General features: G+C 50.0%; 1 protein-coding gene across 1 annotated transcript in view; it reads left to right on the forward strand.

Annotated features, from left to right (window-relative positions):
• R3HDM4 (R3H domain containing 4) overlaps nt 1–18,172 on the forward strand; it is a 203,066-nt gene that overhangs the window by 58,016 nt on the left and 126,878 nt on the right. Inside the window, exon 3 of the mRNA XM_085638078.1 lies at nt 1,945–2,063. Coding sequence (XP_085494204.1) covers nt 1,945–2,063 — 119 coding nt within the window. The remainder of the gene's footprint in view (nt 1–1,944; nt 2,064–18,172) is intronic.

Consider the following 18,172-nt stretch of genomic DNA (forward strand, 5'->3'; position numbering starts at 1 on the left):
TGATGCTGGCCTCACAATGAAAAGCACATTAGTGTTTCAGAGCGGGAGAGCAGATGATTAAAGTATAGGAAGGGCCTTGCAATGGTGGAGGTTGGACACAGCCTTCTTGCTATGGTGCACGGATAACCTACACGAAACCTTTGAGTGCAAATATTGAAATTATCTCAGGACCCTGACAATTCTTAACTAACAAAGGCATGACATTCAAGAGGCAATTACTGTTGGCTGAGGCTCTTGTACTCTCTGTGCATGAGCCGGGCTATCTGGGTCCTTTTTAGGTCGAGCCTTCCAGACAGTGCACGCTACCTGATTGCGAGACCTATTGTGGGCTTAACACAAACATACAGGTGATTGGAGCCGGTGCAGTGCTTACAATTGGTTGCCATTCGTTTTGCCCTTATTAGGCAGTTTCTTATTTGTTGACCTTTTTGTTAATCTTGTGTTTGTCTTGCCCCTGGAAAATGGTCTCTTTACCAATCGTTTTAATTGGTTATCTTCTATGCTTCCTTTGCTTACTTTTAGGGACCTTTTTCTTCTTTTTGTTTAAACATTCCATGACAGTTTGTGCATTTTTCTGCTGTTTTCCTTCGTGCTTTTTCCCCTCTTCCTAAATCTGTCTATGTGCTTCTTCTCCACCATCCGCACATGTATTGCTCTCTCTCGCACTTGTACTTCTGCGCCTCCCATGTTGCTCTCTTTCAACTGTATTCTCTCCCTCTTGTTGCTTCTCCTCCATCTCCGGTGTTGTTTCACCCTGCCTCCTCCCCATCCTACAAACCATTTGTATTTACATATCCATCTTCACTATGCCCGATTCTGTTGGAGTTTCTGATGTATAGTAGAACTTTATCATATACAGTAGCATGACAGCATAGAGAGGGAGAAATGAACATCCTCATCTTGTTAAGCAAGCTACCTCTGTCAGGGTAGCATTCCCTTATCAGTCACACCAGCAGTTCCAGCATAATAGGAGAAAGAGGGCAGCTCTGGCTGGTGCCCTGCTCAACGTCTAGTGGGCTGGCCATCAACCCATTGACTCTGATCTGAGCTGGCAGGGATAGTAGAGCAGCAAGATCCAGCCCATAACTCCTTCACCAGTCCAACCCATGGGAGTTTATTGAAATAAATAACCGCCATTCCACTGAATCAAGCTCTTGTTCTGCGTCTCCAAAGCAGCGACTACCTCCAGCTCAGGTTGAAGGCTGTGTATTATGGCGAAAATTGCGCATATATTTGCCATTGTTTGGTCATGAAGAAATCCTGCCTCCTCCACAATGTTCTGTCATATATTGTAGCAGCTTACCTTCTATCACTTTAGCCAATATTTTGGCCTCCGTATTTATGAGAGAGGTTGACAGGAGGAGCATTAACTTGTAACTGTAAATTGTATTTATATAGACGTTTCTACCCCTGATGCAACACCAGAACCCAATATTAGAGTTGAATACTTAGTAGATTAGTCAAATGTGACTAGTGTTGTAAAACACATCTTTAGCTAGTTTTGTCAGTGTTCTCGCTACCACACTCTGCAACGTCACTAGGAGCACAACAACATCCCTAACACGCTTGTACTTCACCAACAAATGCAGAATCAGTGGTGGGTTGGTGGGGGTGTTTTTGTGTTTATGTATGTACATATGTATATGAAGAATTTATTTATATATTACCTACTGGCGTTTGCCAATGGGTAGTTCTAATTTGGTCTTATGTTCATACGAAAAACTTTTTTTGTGTTGCTAATAACTTGGGCATAATTTGACGAACCCTCCACAAAACTTTCCAGAAAGGTGCTACTTTTTGACTAGTTTGTGCTTAGAAAGTTCCATTCTTAGAGTGTGCTGTCACAGTGACCAGACCCCTCCCATCCAGGTAATGTAGAACGTATGCTATGTATTTGTCCCGGTGTTTCAACGTAATTCTTAAAAATAGGCCTTTCTTTCATAGCTCGGTACCTGATGACCCTCTTGGAGCGCGAGGACTACGGGAATGAGGAAGGAGACATGGTGCATACAGCTTCCCCCAGTGTGTTTACAGAAGCCTGCAACAATAAAACCTACATGGAGGTATGAACCTTGTGTAAGAGCTGTCGCTCAATACATACCTGACAGATTCCTTGTATGCAGTGAAAGCGCTCAAAAAACATTGACAGTAACATGTTATAATGTAGCACTCACAGTAAATAACATTGGAGATTAATTAGCAACTGCTTTATTGACCTAGAGATAACACAGATAATCACCTCGTCGACGATGGCATTGACGACGACAAAATCTCCACAGATTGCCATTGGAGTGACTTCGTTGACGACGACGAGTTCAACCTTGTCAGTCTCGTCGGCGTTTCTTTCGTCGTCGTCGTCGACGACGTCTTAGTCGACGGGACGTATCCCTTTGACGTCGACGATCAAGAAAGCGACGACGACAGCGTCGACGGCAGCGTCGACGACGAGTGGATCTTCGTTGACGATGGTTATACCGTCGACACCTATCCCGTCGACGACAGCGTCGATGACAAAGTCCCTCGTCGACGGCAGCGTCTGTTACAATCGTCGTCGAGGAGTCGTCAACGACGTCTATACCGACGATGGCCTCGTCGACGGCGCTTACATCAGGACTAAAAAGTGCATATTTTATTCATAAAATGATTAAACGGAGGCTGTCGCCTTCTCTTACGTCACCCAGTAAGGTTCAGCCTTTGCCACCCTCGCACCTGTTGGATGAGGAGGAGGTTTCGAAAGACAGCATGTTTAGGGCTGCAAGAAGTCTCTCCGACCTTAATGTTATGTATCAGGAAGATTCTGATTATGACGATCGGAACATAGATGAGCAGGACTATTATCATGAGGACACTCATCAGCGACAACCGCAGATGGTTTGTCTACCTTCAGCCTTGGTCTCTGACCTACAATTTATGATCTCTGACTACAAAAAGAGGTTTCCTACCTCTGTGCCGTCTCCTGCTCCAGCGTTTTCAGCGCCACAGAGAGTGCTCGTCCCATCACCTCCACCTCCTATTCCTGTTGAGGTGCCGGTGCCACCCCTTCCATCCACGGACGATGAGGATGACGGACAGGAAGAGGGGGAGCTTCAAGATACGCAGTCTCACCATGACGAATGGGACGACTACGTTCTCTTCCAGGGGATCCTCATCAATAGTCATAAGCATTAGAATATTCCCGCCCATGTGCGGGATCCCGGAAACAGTATATTATATGTGCCCCACATATATATATCCATACATATATACCTATATGTATACAAAAGCAATTGCAGCCCATAAACCCTAGAGCTGAACCATGCTGTAAGTAATTTCCACTACACATAAGAAAATAGCATTATAAACATGAGAAACAACATTATAACTTGTTTGGAAACTGTTTTAATGCTTAGAAAACAGCAGAAATTCTTAGAAAACACTGAAAGCATAGGAAGCTCCCAGGCTGCATTGCAAATACCCAGTCTAAAAAGACTGAAAAGCTAACTCATAGCTGCATAGCAAAAAACTGACACCGTGCCTTTAAGGCACACCTGACCCCCACCTTCCCATCATGCCTCAGGGGTGGCAGTTAGGTCAGTTGTTCTTTCCGGCTCCTTCTGGAAGGATCCTGGCAACAGAGCTCCACTTTTTTCTGAGTTTGTCAGAAAATATTGTCTATTTTTCAACTGTTTTTTCCCTTACTTCGACGTTTTACATCTAAGTCAGTAAGAGGCTGTCTTTTTTAGGCATTTTTGGGCATTTTTTCCAACTTAAAATGCCTTCTCTTTTCGATCCTTGCCCTGCTTGTGGCAAGAAAAAGGCCAGGACTGACTCTCATAGGGTCTGTATCCCGTGTCTACCGGAGGATCATGATTCCAAGACATGTACTCACTGCCAGAGCCTGTCCAAAAGAACTTTGAAGGACAGAGAGCGAATTCGCATTTATGGCCTGGCACAACCATCCAGAGGCCGATCTCCGGTGAGGAAGGGCTCCAAGAGGCCTAGAGATTCATCTAGGAGCAAGTCCTCTCGTCCTTCCGCCTCAGCGTCGGGCTCGGCGCTGAGAAAAGATGTTCCGGTAGGTCGTGTTTCCAAGAAGAGACTTTCGACAGCGGGCTCGCTGTCGAGAGCAGGTACGTCGTCGACGTCGAAGTCCAGACCGCCATCGTCAACTCGGCGACGATCGGCGTCGAGATCTAGAGCCTCTCCGCCGTCGTCAACCCGGCGACGTTCGGCGTCGAGAGACACGACCCCTCCGCCGTCGTCAACCCGGCGACGATCGGCGTCGAGGAGCAGGGAACCTCCGCCGTCGTCAACCAGGCGACGATCGGCGTCCAGGAGCAGAGAACCTCCGCCGTCGCCAACCCAGCGGCGATCGGCGTCGAGGAGCAGGGAACCTCCGCCGTCGTCATCTCGACGACGATCGGCGTCGAGGAGCATGGACCCTCCGCCGTCGTCAACCAGGCGACGACCGGCGTCGAGGAGTGTCACCCCTCCGTCGTCGAGGGCACGATCCCCTCCGTCGTCGAGGCTCCATCAGCGTTCGACGTCGAGACAGCAGGATCCTCCGCCGTCGTCATCCAAGCGGCGTTCGGCGTCGAGGTTGGCATCCGCGTCGACGTCGAGAGTGGCAGCATCTCCGCCGGCGTCCCCGCGGCGTTCGGCGTCGAGGGAGAGAGGGCCTCCGTCGTCGGCTTCACATCGCCGTTCGACGTCGAGGCGGCATTCTTCGCCCACTGAACATGGCCGCCGGTCCGCATCGAGGCGTCGTTCGACGTCGAGAGAAGAGTCCCGGCGAGAAAGGAGACGACGCCACGGATCGACGTCAAGACAGGCCTCGGACAGGTCGGTGGTCCTGGTGACAGAGTCGGCGTCGCGCCATTCCTCCTCTCACTCAGGGGCATCTCCACGACCAGCAATTCCACGAGAACCTGCAGGCCAACCCCGTAGGTCCTCTCCTCAGACTCAAGGGACAATTAATCTGTCGCCCAGATGGCTGCTGCCAGCACGTCATTGGCAGGACTCAGGGGCTACAAGGAGGCTGCGGGAATACGTCAGTCCAGTGCATGACTCTCCGCTGCAACGGCTGGTGGCGGCTGTGGACAGAGCTAGTCCCCCCAGGCCAACACGTCAGAAGTCTCCAGACGACAGGCGACGCAGATTGCGCTCCCCCAGACGGGAGGGGCGTTCATCTGGATCACGGGCTCGTGATCATCGCCGGAAGCGGAGGACTCCATCATCGTCCTCTTCCTCGTCCACCAGGTCCTCCATCAGGGACTATTCACCCACGCTATCGGGCAGCCCAGTGTCCAGGGTCTCGCCAATTGACGACATCAACACCTACCAGGAGGTGTTGCAGCGGGGAGCGCAGAAGCTGGGGATTGAGATGTCTGTCCCCCAAGTCACCACGTCGGTGATTTTTGAAACACTTCACCAGAAGTCTGCCTCTCGTCCACTGCTGCCTTTGGTCCCAGGAATCATGGAACCAGTCATGGACACCTTTCTCACCCCGGCGACCGTCAAAGCGGTTCCGGCTCGTATCCTCAAAAAATACAAGCCAGCTACCTCTGACCCCGTCTTTGTGAAGATGGACCCGCCTGCGGACTCCGTCATAGTGGCAGCTGCAAGAAAGGGTCAGACGGCGTCGGCCTCCTCTTCCGTTCCTCCAGATAAGGAGAGCAGAACCCAGGACTCCTGGGGACGCAGGGCCTGCTCTTCCGCGGCGGCATCCCTCAAAATCTCCAGCGCGGCGGCGCTTCTGGGCAGATACGATAGGGCTCTCTGGGACTCGATGAAGCGATTCAAGTCCAAGCTCCCCAAGGAGGACCAAAAGGACTTTGAGGAGATTGTTACTGAAGGGGCTCTAGTGGCTAATCAGTCGATTAGCACAGCGGCGGATGGTGCGCTACTCTCAGCCCACTCTTACACACACGGCGTGTGCGCCAGGAGGTCGTCCTGGTTGCGGCTGACAGGGCTCAAGCCAGACGCACAGCAACGGATTTTAAACCTCCCGTTCTCTGGCAACTCCCTCTTCGGCACTCACACGGATGAGGAGATGGGGCGCATGAAAACTGAGCTGGACACCCTCAAAGCTGTGGGCTTGGAGAAGAAAAAGGAATTCAAGCACCGTTTTCGACCCACCCAACGCAAGGGGCCTCAACAGAGGGTTCAAACCCCTCAGTGGTCTCAGAGCAAACCCCAAGGAAAATCGCAGTTTCGAGGCGGAAAGTCCGGCAGGGGCAGAGGTGGACACCAGCAACAGTCCTCCACTACCACAAGAGGAGGAAAGTCATGAGCTGTGGCTTCCTCTATGGCCGTTGCCCACTCCAGTGGGAGGAAGTGCGTCACAACATCTAGCAGAGTGGGACAGCATCACAAAAGATCGCTGGGTGCTGAATATACTGCGTCATGGATATGCGCTACGTTTTCGAGCGCGTCCCAGAGACATCCCGCCAAAGAGGTCCCGTCCTCACCACTTAAAACTACTCCAACAGGAGGTGAGGACCCTTCTGCAAAAACAGGCCATAGAAAAAGTTCCTCCTTCGCAGGTCGGAAAAGGAGTGTACTCCCGGTACTTCCTTGTGCCCAAAAAAGATCAAGAGCACAAGTTTCGGCCGATTCTGGACCTTCGTCTCCTAAACAAAGGCATCGTCAAGGAGAAGTTCCGTATGTTGGCGCTTCACCAAATATGTCCACATCTGCAAGTCGGGGATTGGATGTGTTCGGTGGACCTCCAAGATGCGTATTTTCACATTGCAATAGCGAAACATCACCGCAGGTACCTGTGGTTTGTGGTTGGAAGCAAGCATTACCAGTACAAAGTCCTTCCATTCGGACTCAAGTCGGCTCCGCGAGTCTTCACCAAATGTATGGCAGTGGTGGCGGCCTGCCTACACAAGCAGGGTCTCTTCGTCTACCCGTACCTAGACGACTGGTTGCTGAAGGCTCCATCCCAGCAGCAGGTGAAGAAAGACTTCCAAATCTGTCTGAGACAGTTGCACGCTCTCGGCCTTCACGTCAACATGGCAAAGTCCGTGCAGCAGCCCACTCAGTCCATCCACTACCTTGGCTCCGTTCTGGATACAAGCGTGGGAAGAGCGTATCCTTCGGGGGAGAGACTGTCTTCAATGAAGAGGAAATGCAGGCTTATGCAGCAGATGCGGAGGCCGTCAGCCCGGCAGGTAGCATCTCTGCTGGGTCCATGGCGTCCTGCATTTTTCTCATTCCCAACGCCAGACTGCGAATGAGACTTTTGCAGCAAGCCCTGGAGGACCAATGGGATCAGTCCACAGGCCGTTGGGGAGATCGAATCTCTCTCTCCCAGGTGGCGAAATCTTCCCTAGCATGGTGGACTCGTCAGGACAATCTGTTGGTGGGAGTCCCGTTTCACCAGCCACTTCCGGTGCAATCGGTGGTGACAGATGCATCGCTTCAAGGTTGGGGGGCCCACATGGGGTGCCCCCAAATACAAGGTCGGTGGTCTGCAAAAGAACAGGGCTACCACATAAATATGCTAGAGCTTCGGGCAGTCCACCTTGCTCTAAAGGCGTTCCTCCCAGCAATCAAGACCGACTCAGTCCTGGTGCAGACCGACAACACCACGACCATGTTTTACCTGAACAAACAGGGCGGGACTCGGTCACGCCCCCTCTCCCTGGAGGCGCAGGCGATCTGGCACTGGCTGCTCGCCCGGAACCTCTCGGTAGTGGCAGTGCACCTTCCAGGGGAGTTGAATATCAAGGCAGACGCACTCAGCAGGCACTTCGAAGATCAGCCCGACTGGGTGCTGCACGACGACGTGGTGGCAGACCTGTTCCGTTGTTGGGGTCGTCCAGACATCGATCTGTTTGCAGACGACGACAAATTCAAAATGCCACGCCTTCGCGTCCAGATTCCACCGTCCAGGGACCAGGGGGAATGCTCTTTTGATGGATTGGTCCGGGACATTTGCCTACGCTATTCCGCCCCTGCCTCTGATTCTGAAGGTGGAATCCAAGCTGCTCAGATCCGACATGAAGATGATCCTCATAGCTCCGGACTGGCCGCGCCAGTGGTGGTACCCGGACCTTCTTCATCTTTCAGTTCGACCTCACAGGCGACTGCCTTGCAGGCCGGACCTGCTGTCCAAGATGGGCGGGAGGATTCTGCATCCCAACCTTCCCTCACTGAACTTAACAGCATGGCTCCTGAGGTCCTGCAATACGGACATTTAGGTCTACCACCTGACTGCATGCATATTCTCAAGGAAGCGAAGCGACCCTCCACGAGAGCGTCTTATGCGTTTAAGTGGAAGAGGTTCTTCATTTGGTGTAGGGAGAATCACCTTGATCCTACAAAGGGGCAGGAGGACGTCATCCTTCCGTACCTCCTTCACTTAGCTAGATCAGGCTTGAAGTATGCATCCATCAGGGTCCATTTGTCTGCCATTACAGCTTACAGGAGGTCTCCCAGTCAACCTTCCTTTTTCCAGATGCAGGTGGTCAAGGACTTCTTGCAGGGGTTGGAAAAAGTTTACCCCCCTGTTCGAAACCCTTCTCCTCCGTGGGAGTTGAACTTAGTGTTATCCAAGTTGATGGGCCCTCCTTTTGAGCCGATCCACAAAGCTTCTTTACAGCATCTGTCGTGGAAGGCCGCTTTTCTGGTAGCCATTACATCGGCACGCAGAGTAAGCGAAATCCAGGCTCTGTGTACTAAAGAGCCGTACACAGTTTTTCACCAGCACAAAGTGGTCTTAAGGGCACATCCATCTTTTCTCCCTAAGGTAGTATCTGATTTTCATATTAATCAGTCCATTTCTCTGCCATCCTTCTTCCCGAATCCAGCGACCCCGGCTGAGCGGTCGCTCCACTCCTTAGACCTCAAGAGGGTACTTAAATTCTACCTGGCAAGTACCAGAGGCATTAGGAAGACGGATCAGCTGTTTGTCAACTATGGCGCCATGAGAACAGGCTTCCCAGCAGCTAAACGATCCATTTCCAGATGGATTGTTTCCTGCATTACCCTAGCCTACCAGCTGGCGAAAAGGCCCTTACCTTTGGCCCCTAAGGCTCATTCTACTAGGGGGAAAGCGGCCACAGTAGCTTTCTTGCATGACGTTCCAATGGCAGAGATCTGCAAGGCGGCCACTTGGAAATCGGTTCACACCTTTACCAGGCACTACTGCCTCGAATCCGATTCCAGGGCGGATGCCCAAGTAGGCCAAGCTTCCTTGAGGAACCTGTTTGGGTAGCCGGGTCTATCTAAGCATACTGTTCCTTCTCTGTTTTTTCTTTCCTTTGCCCGCAGGGGGATGAGGTGAGGCTCGCTATTCTATTCTAATGCTTATGACTATTGATGAGGATCCCCTGGAAGAGAAGGATTAGTTACTTACCTGTAATCCTAGTTCTCTTCCAGGGGTATCCTCATCAAAGTCATAAGCAACCCTCCCGCCTCCCCGGGCAAAGGTGTGATAGGTTTCAGATGTTATTATTTCTTTGTGCCATGACTTTTCAGTCTCCGCAAAGAACAACTGACCTAACTGCCACCCCTGAGGCATGATGGGAAGGTGGGGGTCAGGTGTGCCTTAAAGGCACGGTGTCAGTTTTTTGCTATGCAGCTATGAGTTAGCTTTTCAGTCTTTTTAGACTGGGTATTTGCAATGCAGCCTGGGAGCTTCCTATGCTTTCAGTGTTTTCTAAGAATTTCTGCTGTTTTCTAAGCATTAAAACAGTTTCCAAACAAGTTATAATGTTGTTTCTCATGTTTATAATGCTATTTTCTTATGTGTAGTGGAAATTACTTACAGCATGGTTCAGCTCTAGGGTTTATGGGCTGCAATTGCTTGTGTATACATATAGGTATATATGTATGGATATATATATGTGGGGCACATATAATATACTGTTTCCGGGATCCCGCACATGGGCGGGAATATTCTAATGCTTATGACTTTGATGAGGATACCCCTGGAAGAGAACTAGGATTACAGGTAAGTAACTAATCCTTATCCCTCTTCCTGCATCGCCTTTACCTCCTCCGGCGGACTCTCCTCCGGAGGATATAGGAGGTTTCTCCAGTATTTGGGGTGTCTTTCATAGATTCACATGCTTGAATATTCCCCGTCGTCGAAGTGGGAGTCCCACGGTATATATAAAAAGCAATAAGTATTATGTATATATACGTATACACATACCTAACCACATAAGAGTATATACATACCCAAATAAACATCTATATATAGTTCAAATAACATATCAAGTTAAAAATACCATAGGATAGCATTGAGACATAGGAAAGCATTGAGAAAAAGAATCACTTTGCTAACATATCACTGTCACTTTATAGTCCAAACTCCAGCCAATCAGGCGCTAGCACCCTCTAGAACCTTCTCCTCAGAGGCTCAGGCCCTCAGATTTTCTACCGCACGTCGTGTGAAGGGAGTCTCCCTGAGCTCTGCTCAGTTCTTCTTCTGGTTTGAGGTTTTTTATCTCTCATCATGTCTGCAAGTAAGAAATCTCTTTTCCGTCCTTGTTCATCTTGCGGAAAGTCAAGACTTTTCTCTGAGGATCCCCATGAGAAATGTATTTATTGTCTGTATCCTGATCACAAGGTGGCTAATTGTAAGATCTGCAGAACTTTCTCTCACAAAACTTTGAAAGATAGAGAAGGTCGCCTTTTGATATGGCTTCAAAAACTAAAGGACACAGACAACCCACTTTCTGAGGTGGAAAGTGTAGCCTCTGTCAAAACAGGAGTCTCCTCAAAGCGTGGAAGTGTCCAGGACTTGCCATCTCCTTTTCTGAAAAAGAAGAGACTTCACCTTGAGGAAGTGTCTACAGGCAAGGTCTCTGTCTCCACGTCTGCGCCCCCGAGACGTAGCTCTCAGGCGCCTGTGACTCCGTCAGCACATGTTTCCAGTCAGAAACTTTCAAAACCGTCGACGGGCCCGTCGACGGCCCCTCCGTCGACGAGATCGGCTACTTCATCAGCCTCGTCGACGACGGTGACGACGGTATCGAGTAGATATCCTTCGTCGACGACACTGACTTCGTCGACGTCTTCTCCGTCGACGATAGTATGTGTATCACTTAGAACTGTCTCGTCGACGATACCACTCACTTCTTCGTCGACGACTGGGAAGCTGGCGCTTCCGTCGACGTCCACAACTCCGTCGACGATGGGTAAAAAGAAGAAGAGGAAATCTTCCTCGTCGACGACAGCCTCGTCGACGACAGCCACACCGTCGACGACAGCCATTCCGTCGACGACAGCCATTCCGTCGACGACAGCCATTCCGTCGACGGCAGCCACCCCGTCGACGACAGCCACCCCGTCGACGACAGCCATTCCGTCGACGACAGCCACCCCGTCGACGACAGTCCCGTCGACGGCAACAACCTCGTCGACGGCAGCTCCGTCGACGATTGCTTCGTCGACGGTCGCCTCGACGACGGTAGGGTCAAATTTTGCGACAATGCCATTGGTGCCAATGTCAACACCAGCACCGGGGTCTGTGGACAGCTCCTTAATGCTTCGTCGTAAGGCCATGCTAGACCCAGTGATGTTACCACCTGGACCACGGCCACCTCGTCAACTATTTCCCTCAGGGGATGAGGACGATTCGGATGAAGGCGATCAGTCTCTTTTTCGGGATGCTCATAGTCCTTCGGAGCTCCATATAAAATGCCAAGAGTCTGAGGAGGATGAATTTTATGAACAGGAAGAAGAGCAAAATACCTCTGCTCCGGTTCCTATGATGCAGCTTCCTGTGCAGCTTGTTTCCAACCTCCAATATATGTTGGAGGACTATAATCGTCGTTTTCCAGCATCCCCTCAAAATACTCCACGTGAAGCGCCATCTGAGGTTCCACCTCCTATATTGCCAACGATACCCACGCCCTCCACACCTGCACTGCCTTTCAATGCAGAGGATGATAATATGGACAATCCGGATACGGAAGAGGGCGAGCTCCCAGAAGACGACACTATGGCGGACTGGGATGATTACCAAATCAATTCGCCCGCATCACCGCCAAGGTCACCAGTCAACTCGCCACCTGTCGACATAACAGGGTTCCATCAGCTGATGGAGAGAGCAGCACAACGCTTTCACCTTCCCATGGTGGTCAGGGAAGAGGACTGTTTCTTATATGACTTCAAGTCCCAACCTCAGAAACAAGTACGAGCTGTGCCAATCATAGACTTCATATGGAATGAAGGCCTAAAATTAATGAAGACACCTAATTCTATTCCGGCGGTGCTCCCACGCCTGGAGAAAAAATATAAAGCTCCGGATTCTTCCCCAGCCTGCTTGGTGTCTCAACCTAAGCCGGACTCAGTGATCACACAAGCGGCACAGCGCCGCTCCAAGAATCCATCATCTCCAATGTCGGCGCCTCCGGACCGCGACGGCCGTCGCCTGGATGCTATAGGCAAGAAGTTTTCAACCATGGCGTCAACAACGGTCCGGGCTGCGAATTCCTTGGCTATCCTCGGCCGTTATGATAGACAGATGTGGTCGGACATGGCTGCATTGGTCAAACTTATACCGGAGGATTCAAGAGCGGAAGCTCAGAAAATCCTGCAAGAGGGAGAAAGGGCGTCATCCGAGATCATTGACTGCTCTGTTGACATCGCATCCACCGGTTTTCGCCAATTGGCGGGAGCAGCCGTCCTAAGAAGACAGGGCTGGCTTCGGTCAACCTCTTTTCGGCAAGAGGTCCAGGCTAAGATTTTGGACATGCCATATGACGGGGAGTCATTATTCGGCCAGCATGTAGAAGATGCCTTGCAAACCATTAAAAAGGATACGGATACGGCTCGTTCCCTCGGCACTCTACAGTTTAAGAAGCAGCCCTTTCGAGGTGCGCGCGGCCGCGGCACCTCCTCATCATCATCCTTTCGTGGCTCCTCGTCCCAATACCGCTCGTACAATCAGGGGCAACAGCGGTACTATTCACAACCGCAGCAGTCCTACAGACAGCAAAATAGCAAGTCATACAGAGGAAAGTCGAATTACAGAGGAAATTCAACCAAGAAGCAGTGACTCTGTACGGAAAGTACTTCCTTTTCCCAGTTGTCCTCTAGTTCTTGTTGGAGGAAAAATCTCCCAGTTCTTTTCAACCTGGTCCTTAATCACTTCGGACCGCTGGGTCCTGGATATAATTTCAAGGGGCCACGCCCTAGAGTTTGTGAAGGTTCCTCCACGCACACCGCCATCCGGGCCACCACCCGCCCATCTCAGAGAACTTTTCAAACAAATCCAAATAATGTTAAACAAGGGTGCCATCGAAGTGGTTCCGAAATATCAAAGAGGGTTGGGATTCTATTCCCGTTTTTTCCTCATACTAAAGAAATCAGGGGAATGGCGTCCGATCCTCGATCTCAGATTGCTCAACAAATTTCTCAAGACTCAGTCCTTTCGGATGCTCACATTGAAGGACATCCTCCAATTCTTTTCTCAGGAGGATTACATGACAACGATCGATCTGCAGGACGCATATTTCCATGTGCCCATTCTACCACGCCACAGGAAATACCTACGGTTTCGAGTGGGCCACAGGGACTACCAATTCAAAGTCCTACCCTTCGGACTCTGCTCAGCCCCGCGGGTCTTTACAAAATTCCTAGCACCGGTGGTGGCTCACTTACGACAAGAGGGTATTCAGATATACCCCTACCTGGACGATTGCCTCATCAAAGCTCAATCCTCTCACCAGGCGGCCCTCGATACCCAGCGCTGTCTCGATCTGTTTCAGTCCCTGGGGTTGTCGATCAATGTGCAAAAATCTCAACTCACGCCGACTACGTGCAAGACTTTTCTCGGCGCTTGTATCAATACGAGCACAACCATGGCCTTCGCTTCAGCAGAACGTCAGGAACGGATTCAACAGCTTGCGAGCTCCATCGCAGCAAAGCAGTCAGTTTCAGTCCGCATATTAAAATCCTTTCTGGGAATGGCGTCCTCCTGCATCGCTTTGATCCCTCTCTGCAGACTAAAAAGTCGCATCATCCAAGAGGAGTTAGACAAGCAGTGGCGCCAGGTTTCCGGTTCCTTCAACGATCAGGTCGTGGTGTCACCCCGCATGGCTCAAGCGCTGCATTGGTGGACTTGTCCTGCCAACATCGCAGCAGGAACATCCTTTCTGTCGTCAACCCCAGAACTCGTCCTTACCACGGACGCATCCATGGAGGGTTGGGGCGCACATTTTCAAGATCTATCCGTCAAGGGCCTATGGTCAGCGGCTCAGCGTTGCTGGCACATCAACAGACTGGAACTGATGGCCATTTTCTTGGCGTTGAAATCCTTCCGCCTGCAGTTCCAAGGGAAGTCAGTCCTCATTCAGACGGACAACACCACGTGCATGCACTACCTGAACAAACAGGGCGGGACGAGATCTCCACTGCTCTCCCGTCTGGCGCAGAGGATTTGGAGTTGGGCCATACTCCATCAGATGACGATACAAGCAATTCATCTGCCCGGCATTTCCAATACTCTGGCGGATGCACTCAGTCGGTCAGCATCATCTACCCACGAGTGGGAGTTACATCAACCGACGCTGGAATTCGTCTTCGACCTTTGGGGTCACCCGACAATCGACCTTTTCGCAACCCCGCAGAATGCAAAATGCCAGTCCTACGCAAGCTGGTTTCCCCACGAAGGGTCGTGCGGAAATGCCCTTTCGATCAATTGGTACGGGATATTTGCGTACGCTTTTCCGCCGATTCCGTTGATTCCACGAGTGCTGCGGAAGATGAGACAACAACCGTGCCATGTACTTCTAATAGCTCCACGGTGGCCTCGGCAGGCATGGTTTTCGGAGTTGCTTCTCCTATCCCAACGCGAGCCCATCCTTCTCCACCTGAAGCCGGATCTGCTCACAATGAACGATGGTCGGATATGCCATCCGAATCCCAGATCTCTCAGCTTGTCGGCTTGGAACCTGAGCACCTTGAATTTGCTCATTTGAACATTCCTCCAGCCTGCAGGGAGGTGTTAGCTAAGGCAAGAGCTCCATCCACAGTGAAAACGTATAAGCTCAAATGGAAGCGATTTTGTCATTGGTGTGCTTCCGCCCACATTCATCCTGTGCACGCTCCTCCAGAACACATTCTGCCGTTCTTCCTACAACTAGCGCAGTCTGGATTATCACACTCTACCTTAAAGGTATTTCTAGCGGCAATATCTCGCTACCGACAAGATGGCTCGTCCTCTCTCTATTCATCCAGAGTCATACAACAATTTTTCAAGGGTCTCTTCCGCATGTTCCCGCCCATTCGGCGTCCTCCACCCACGTGGCGCCTGAACATCGTGCTGGCTCAGCTTATGAAGGCGCCCTTCGAACCTATCCACTCAGCGGATGTCAAATTTTTAACTTGGAAAGTGGCCCTCCTCCTTGCTCTGACCTCTTCCCGCAGAGTCAGTGACATTCACGCTTTTACAATAAAGCCTCCGTTCCTTCAATTCAGATCGGATTGTGTCATCCTCCGCACTAATCCGGTTTTTATACCTAAAGTGCCATCCGATTTCCATCTTAACGAACCAGTGCTCTTAAAGACTTTTTTCCCGCATCCACAAACCCCGGCGGAGCAAAGCTTACATTCTCTGGACTTGAAGAGATGTCTAAAATTCTACATTAGCAGGACTCAATCCTTTCGCAAATCTGACCAGTTGTTTGTGGCCTACGGGCGTGCTTGCAAAGGACAGTCTGTCACCAAACCTACTATTGCCCGTTGGGTTTCATCAGCAATCTCTTTTTGCCATCAAAAGGCTGGTAAGCCTCTGTCTTCGGGAGTGAGAGCCCATTCAACGAGGGCTATGTCATCTTCCACTGCCCTGTTCGCTGGTGTGCCCATCCATCAAATATGCCGGGCAGCTACGTGGTCCAGCAGGCACACGTTTACGAAGCACTACTGTCTGGAATCCATTAACGAAGCAGACACGGCTGTGGGACAGGCAGTTCTACGAAATCTGTTTAAATAAGGTGAGCCTCTGCTACTTCCCTCCTCCTGGGGTATTATTATTATTATTATTGCGTTTTAAATACATTGTTTGTATTACATGCAATATCAATACGGCTTGGTCAGCCGAATACTGTTTACTGCTTACTATTCTATTCAAGCATGTGAATCTATGAAAGACACCCCAAATACTGGAGAAGAACAAATGTTACTTACCTGTAAACTGTGGTTCTCCAGTATTGGTGTCTTTCATAGATTCACATGCGACCCACCCTCCTCCCCTCAGAGGCTCTCTTCTCCTCTTTCGGCTCTATGGTCACTCTCGTGCTCGAAAATCTGAGGGCCTGAGCCTCTGAGGAGAAGGTTCTAGAGGGTGCTAGCGCCTGATTGGCTGGAGTTTGGACTATAAAGTGACAGTGATATGTTAGCAAAGTGATTCTTTTTCTCAATGCTTTCCTATGTCTCAATGCTATCCTATGGTATTTTTAACTTGATATGTTATTTGAACTATATATAGATGTTTATTTGGGTATGTATATACTCTTATGTGGTTAGGTATGTGTATACGTATATATACATAATACTTATTGCTTTTTATATATACCGTGGGACTCCCACTTCGACGACGGGGAATATTCAAGCATGTGAATCTATGAAAGACACCAATACTGGAGAACCACAGTTTACAGGTAAGTAACATTTGTTCTTCCATAATCTCCTGGAGAGAGCCGCCCAACAATTCAAACTACCAATGCCGTCTCATCAACATGACTGTTTCCTTTACGATTTCAAGGAACCTTTTAAAAAGTCTGTCAGGTCTATGCCCATCATAGGCTACATTTGGGATCAAGGCATCAAGATCATGCAAAATCCCTCTACAGTTCCTCCAGTTCTGCCACGATTGGACAAGAAATACAGGGCTCCAGACGGCGCTCCAGCCTCTCTCATTGGGCATTCAAAACCTGATTCAGTAATTACTCGGGCAGTGCTACGCAGGTCAAAAAACCCTTCTGCCCCACTTTCAGCTCCTCCGGATAAAGAAGGCAGGTGCTTAGACAATATCGGGAAACGGTTTTCCTCTATGTCAGCGCTTACAGTATGAGCGTCCAACTCACTGGCCCTATTAGGACGCTACAACAGACAAATGTGGTCAGATATTGCACCATATTTGGAGTCCTTGCCGCAAGACTCTAAGGACGAAGCAAAAAAGCTGCTTCTGGAAGGCAAAAGGTCGGCCTCTGAAATCATAGACTGTGCTATGGACATCGCATCAACTGGTTTCCGCCAACTGGTTGGGGCGGCAGTTCTGCGACGCCAGGGATGGCTTAAGGCAGCATCTTTCCGACCTGAAATTAAAACCAAAATCCTTGATATGCCTTATGACGGACAACTCCTTTTTGGTACCCATATTGATGAGGCCCTCCAAGGTATTAAAAAAGACACAGATACGGCCAGAGCCCTGGGTACCCTTCAATATAAGAACACCAATTTTTGTTGCTCAAGGGGTAGAGGACCATACTCTACTAGAGGAGGCTATCAACAATATAGGTCTTCATATTCCTCCTCTAACCAATACAGGCTGCAGTTTCAGCAAAGGCAGCAACCGCAGACTTCATACAACAGGTCTTCTTTTCGCGGAAAAGCCGGACGGCAGAAGGATTCCGCGCGACGTCAATGACTTCTCTCTACCGCCAGTCTCTGTTTCTTTTCCTCCTTTTCCCATTATCTTCACAATTGGAGTCAAATCACAACGGATTGTTGGGTTCTTCAACTGGTGCAGTTCGGTCATTCCCTGGAATTCGTCCAAACCCCAACACCCCCTCAACCTATGAATCACAAGCATCTGCACCTCTTATTCATGGAAATATCAGCAATGCTCCGGAAAGGTGCTATAGAACGGGTACCTGTCGATCAAAAAGGACAAGGTTTTTACTCCCGGTTCTTCTTGGTGCGAAAAAAGGAACAGAACTGGAGACCGATCCTAGATTTGAGAAGTCTCAACAAATACTTGAAGAAACAATCATTTCGCATGGTCACTATCCAGGAAGTCTTACAAGTTCTCAATGCGAATGACTAAATGGCATCCTTGGACTTCCAGGATGCCTACTTTCATATTCCAATCCACAGAAGGCACAAAAAGTTTGAGGTTCGCCGTAGCGGGCAGACATTACCAATTCTGGGTCATGCCTTTCGGGCTCAAGTCAGCCCCACGCATCTTCACCAAATGCCTTTCGCCAGTGGATGCATTTCTCAGGCC

The sequence above is a fragment of the Triturus cristatus genome, chromosome 12 (genome assembly GCF_964204655.1).
Source record: "Triturus cristatus chromosome 12, aTriCri1.1, whole genome shotgun sequence".
Lineage (NCBI taxonomy): Eukaryota > Metazoa > Chordata > Amphibia > Caudata > Salamandridae > Triturus > Triturus cristatus.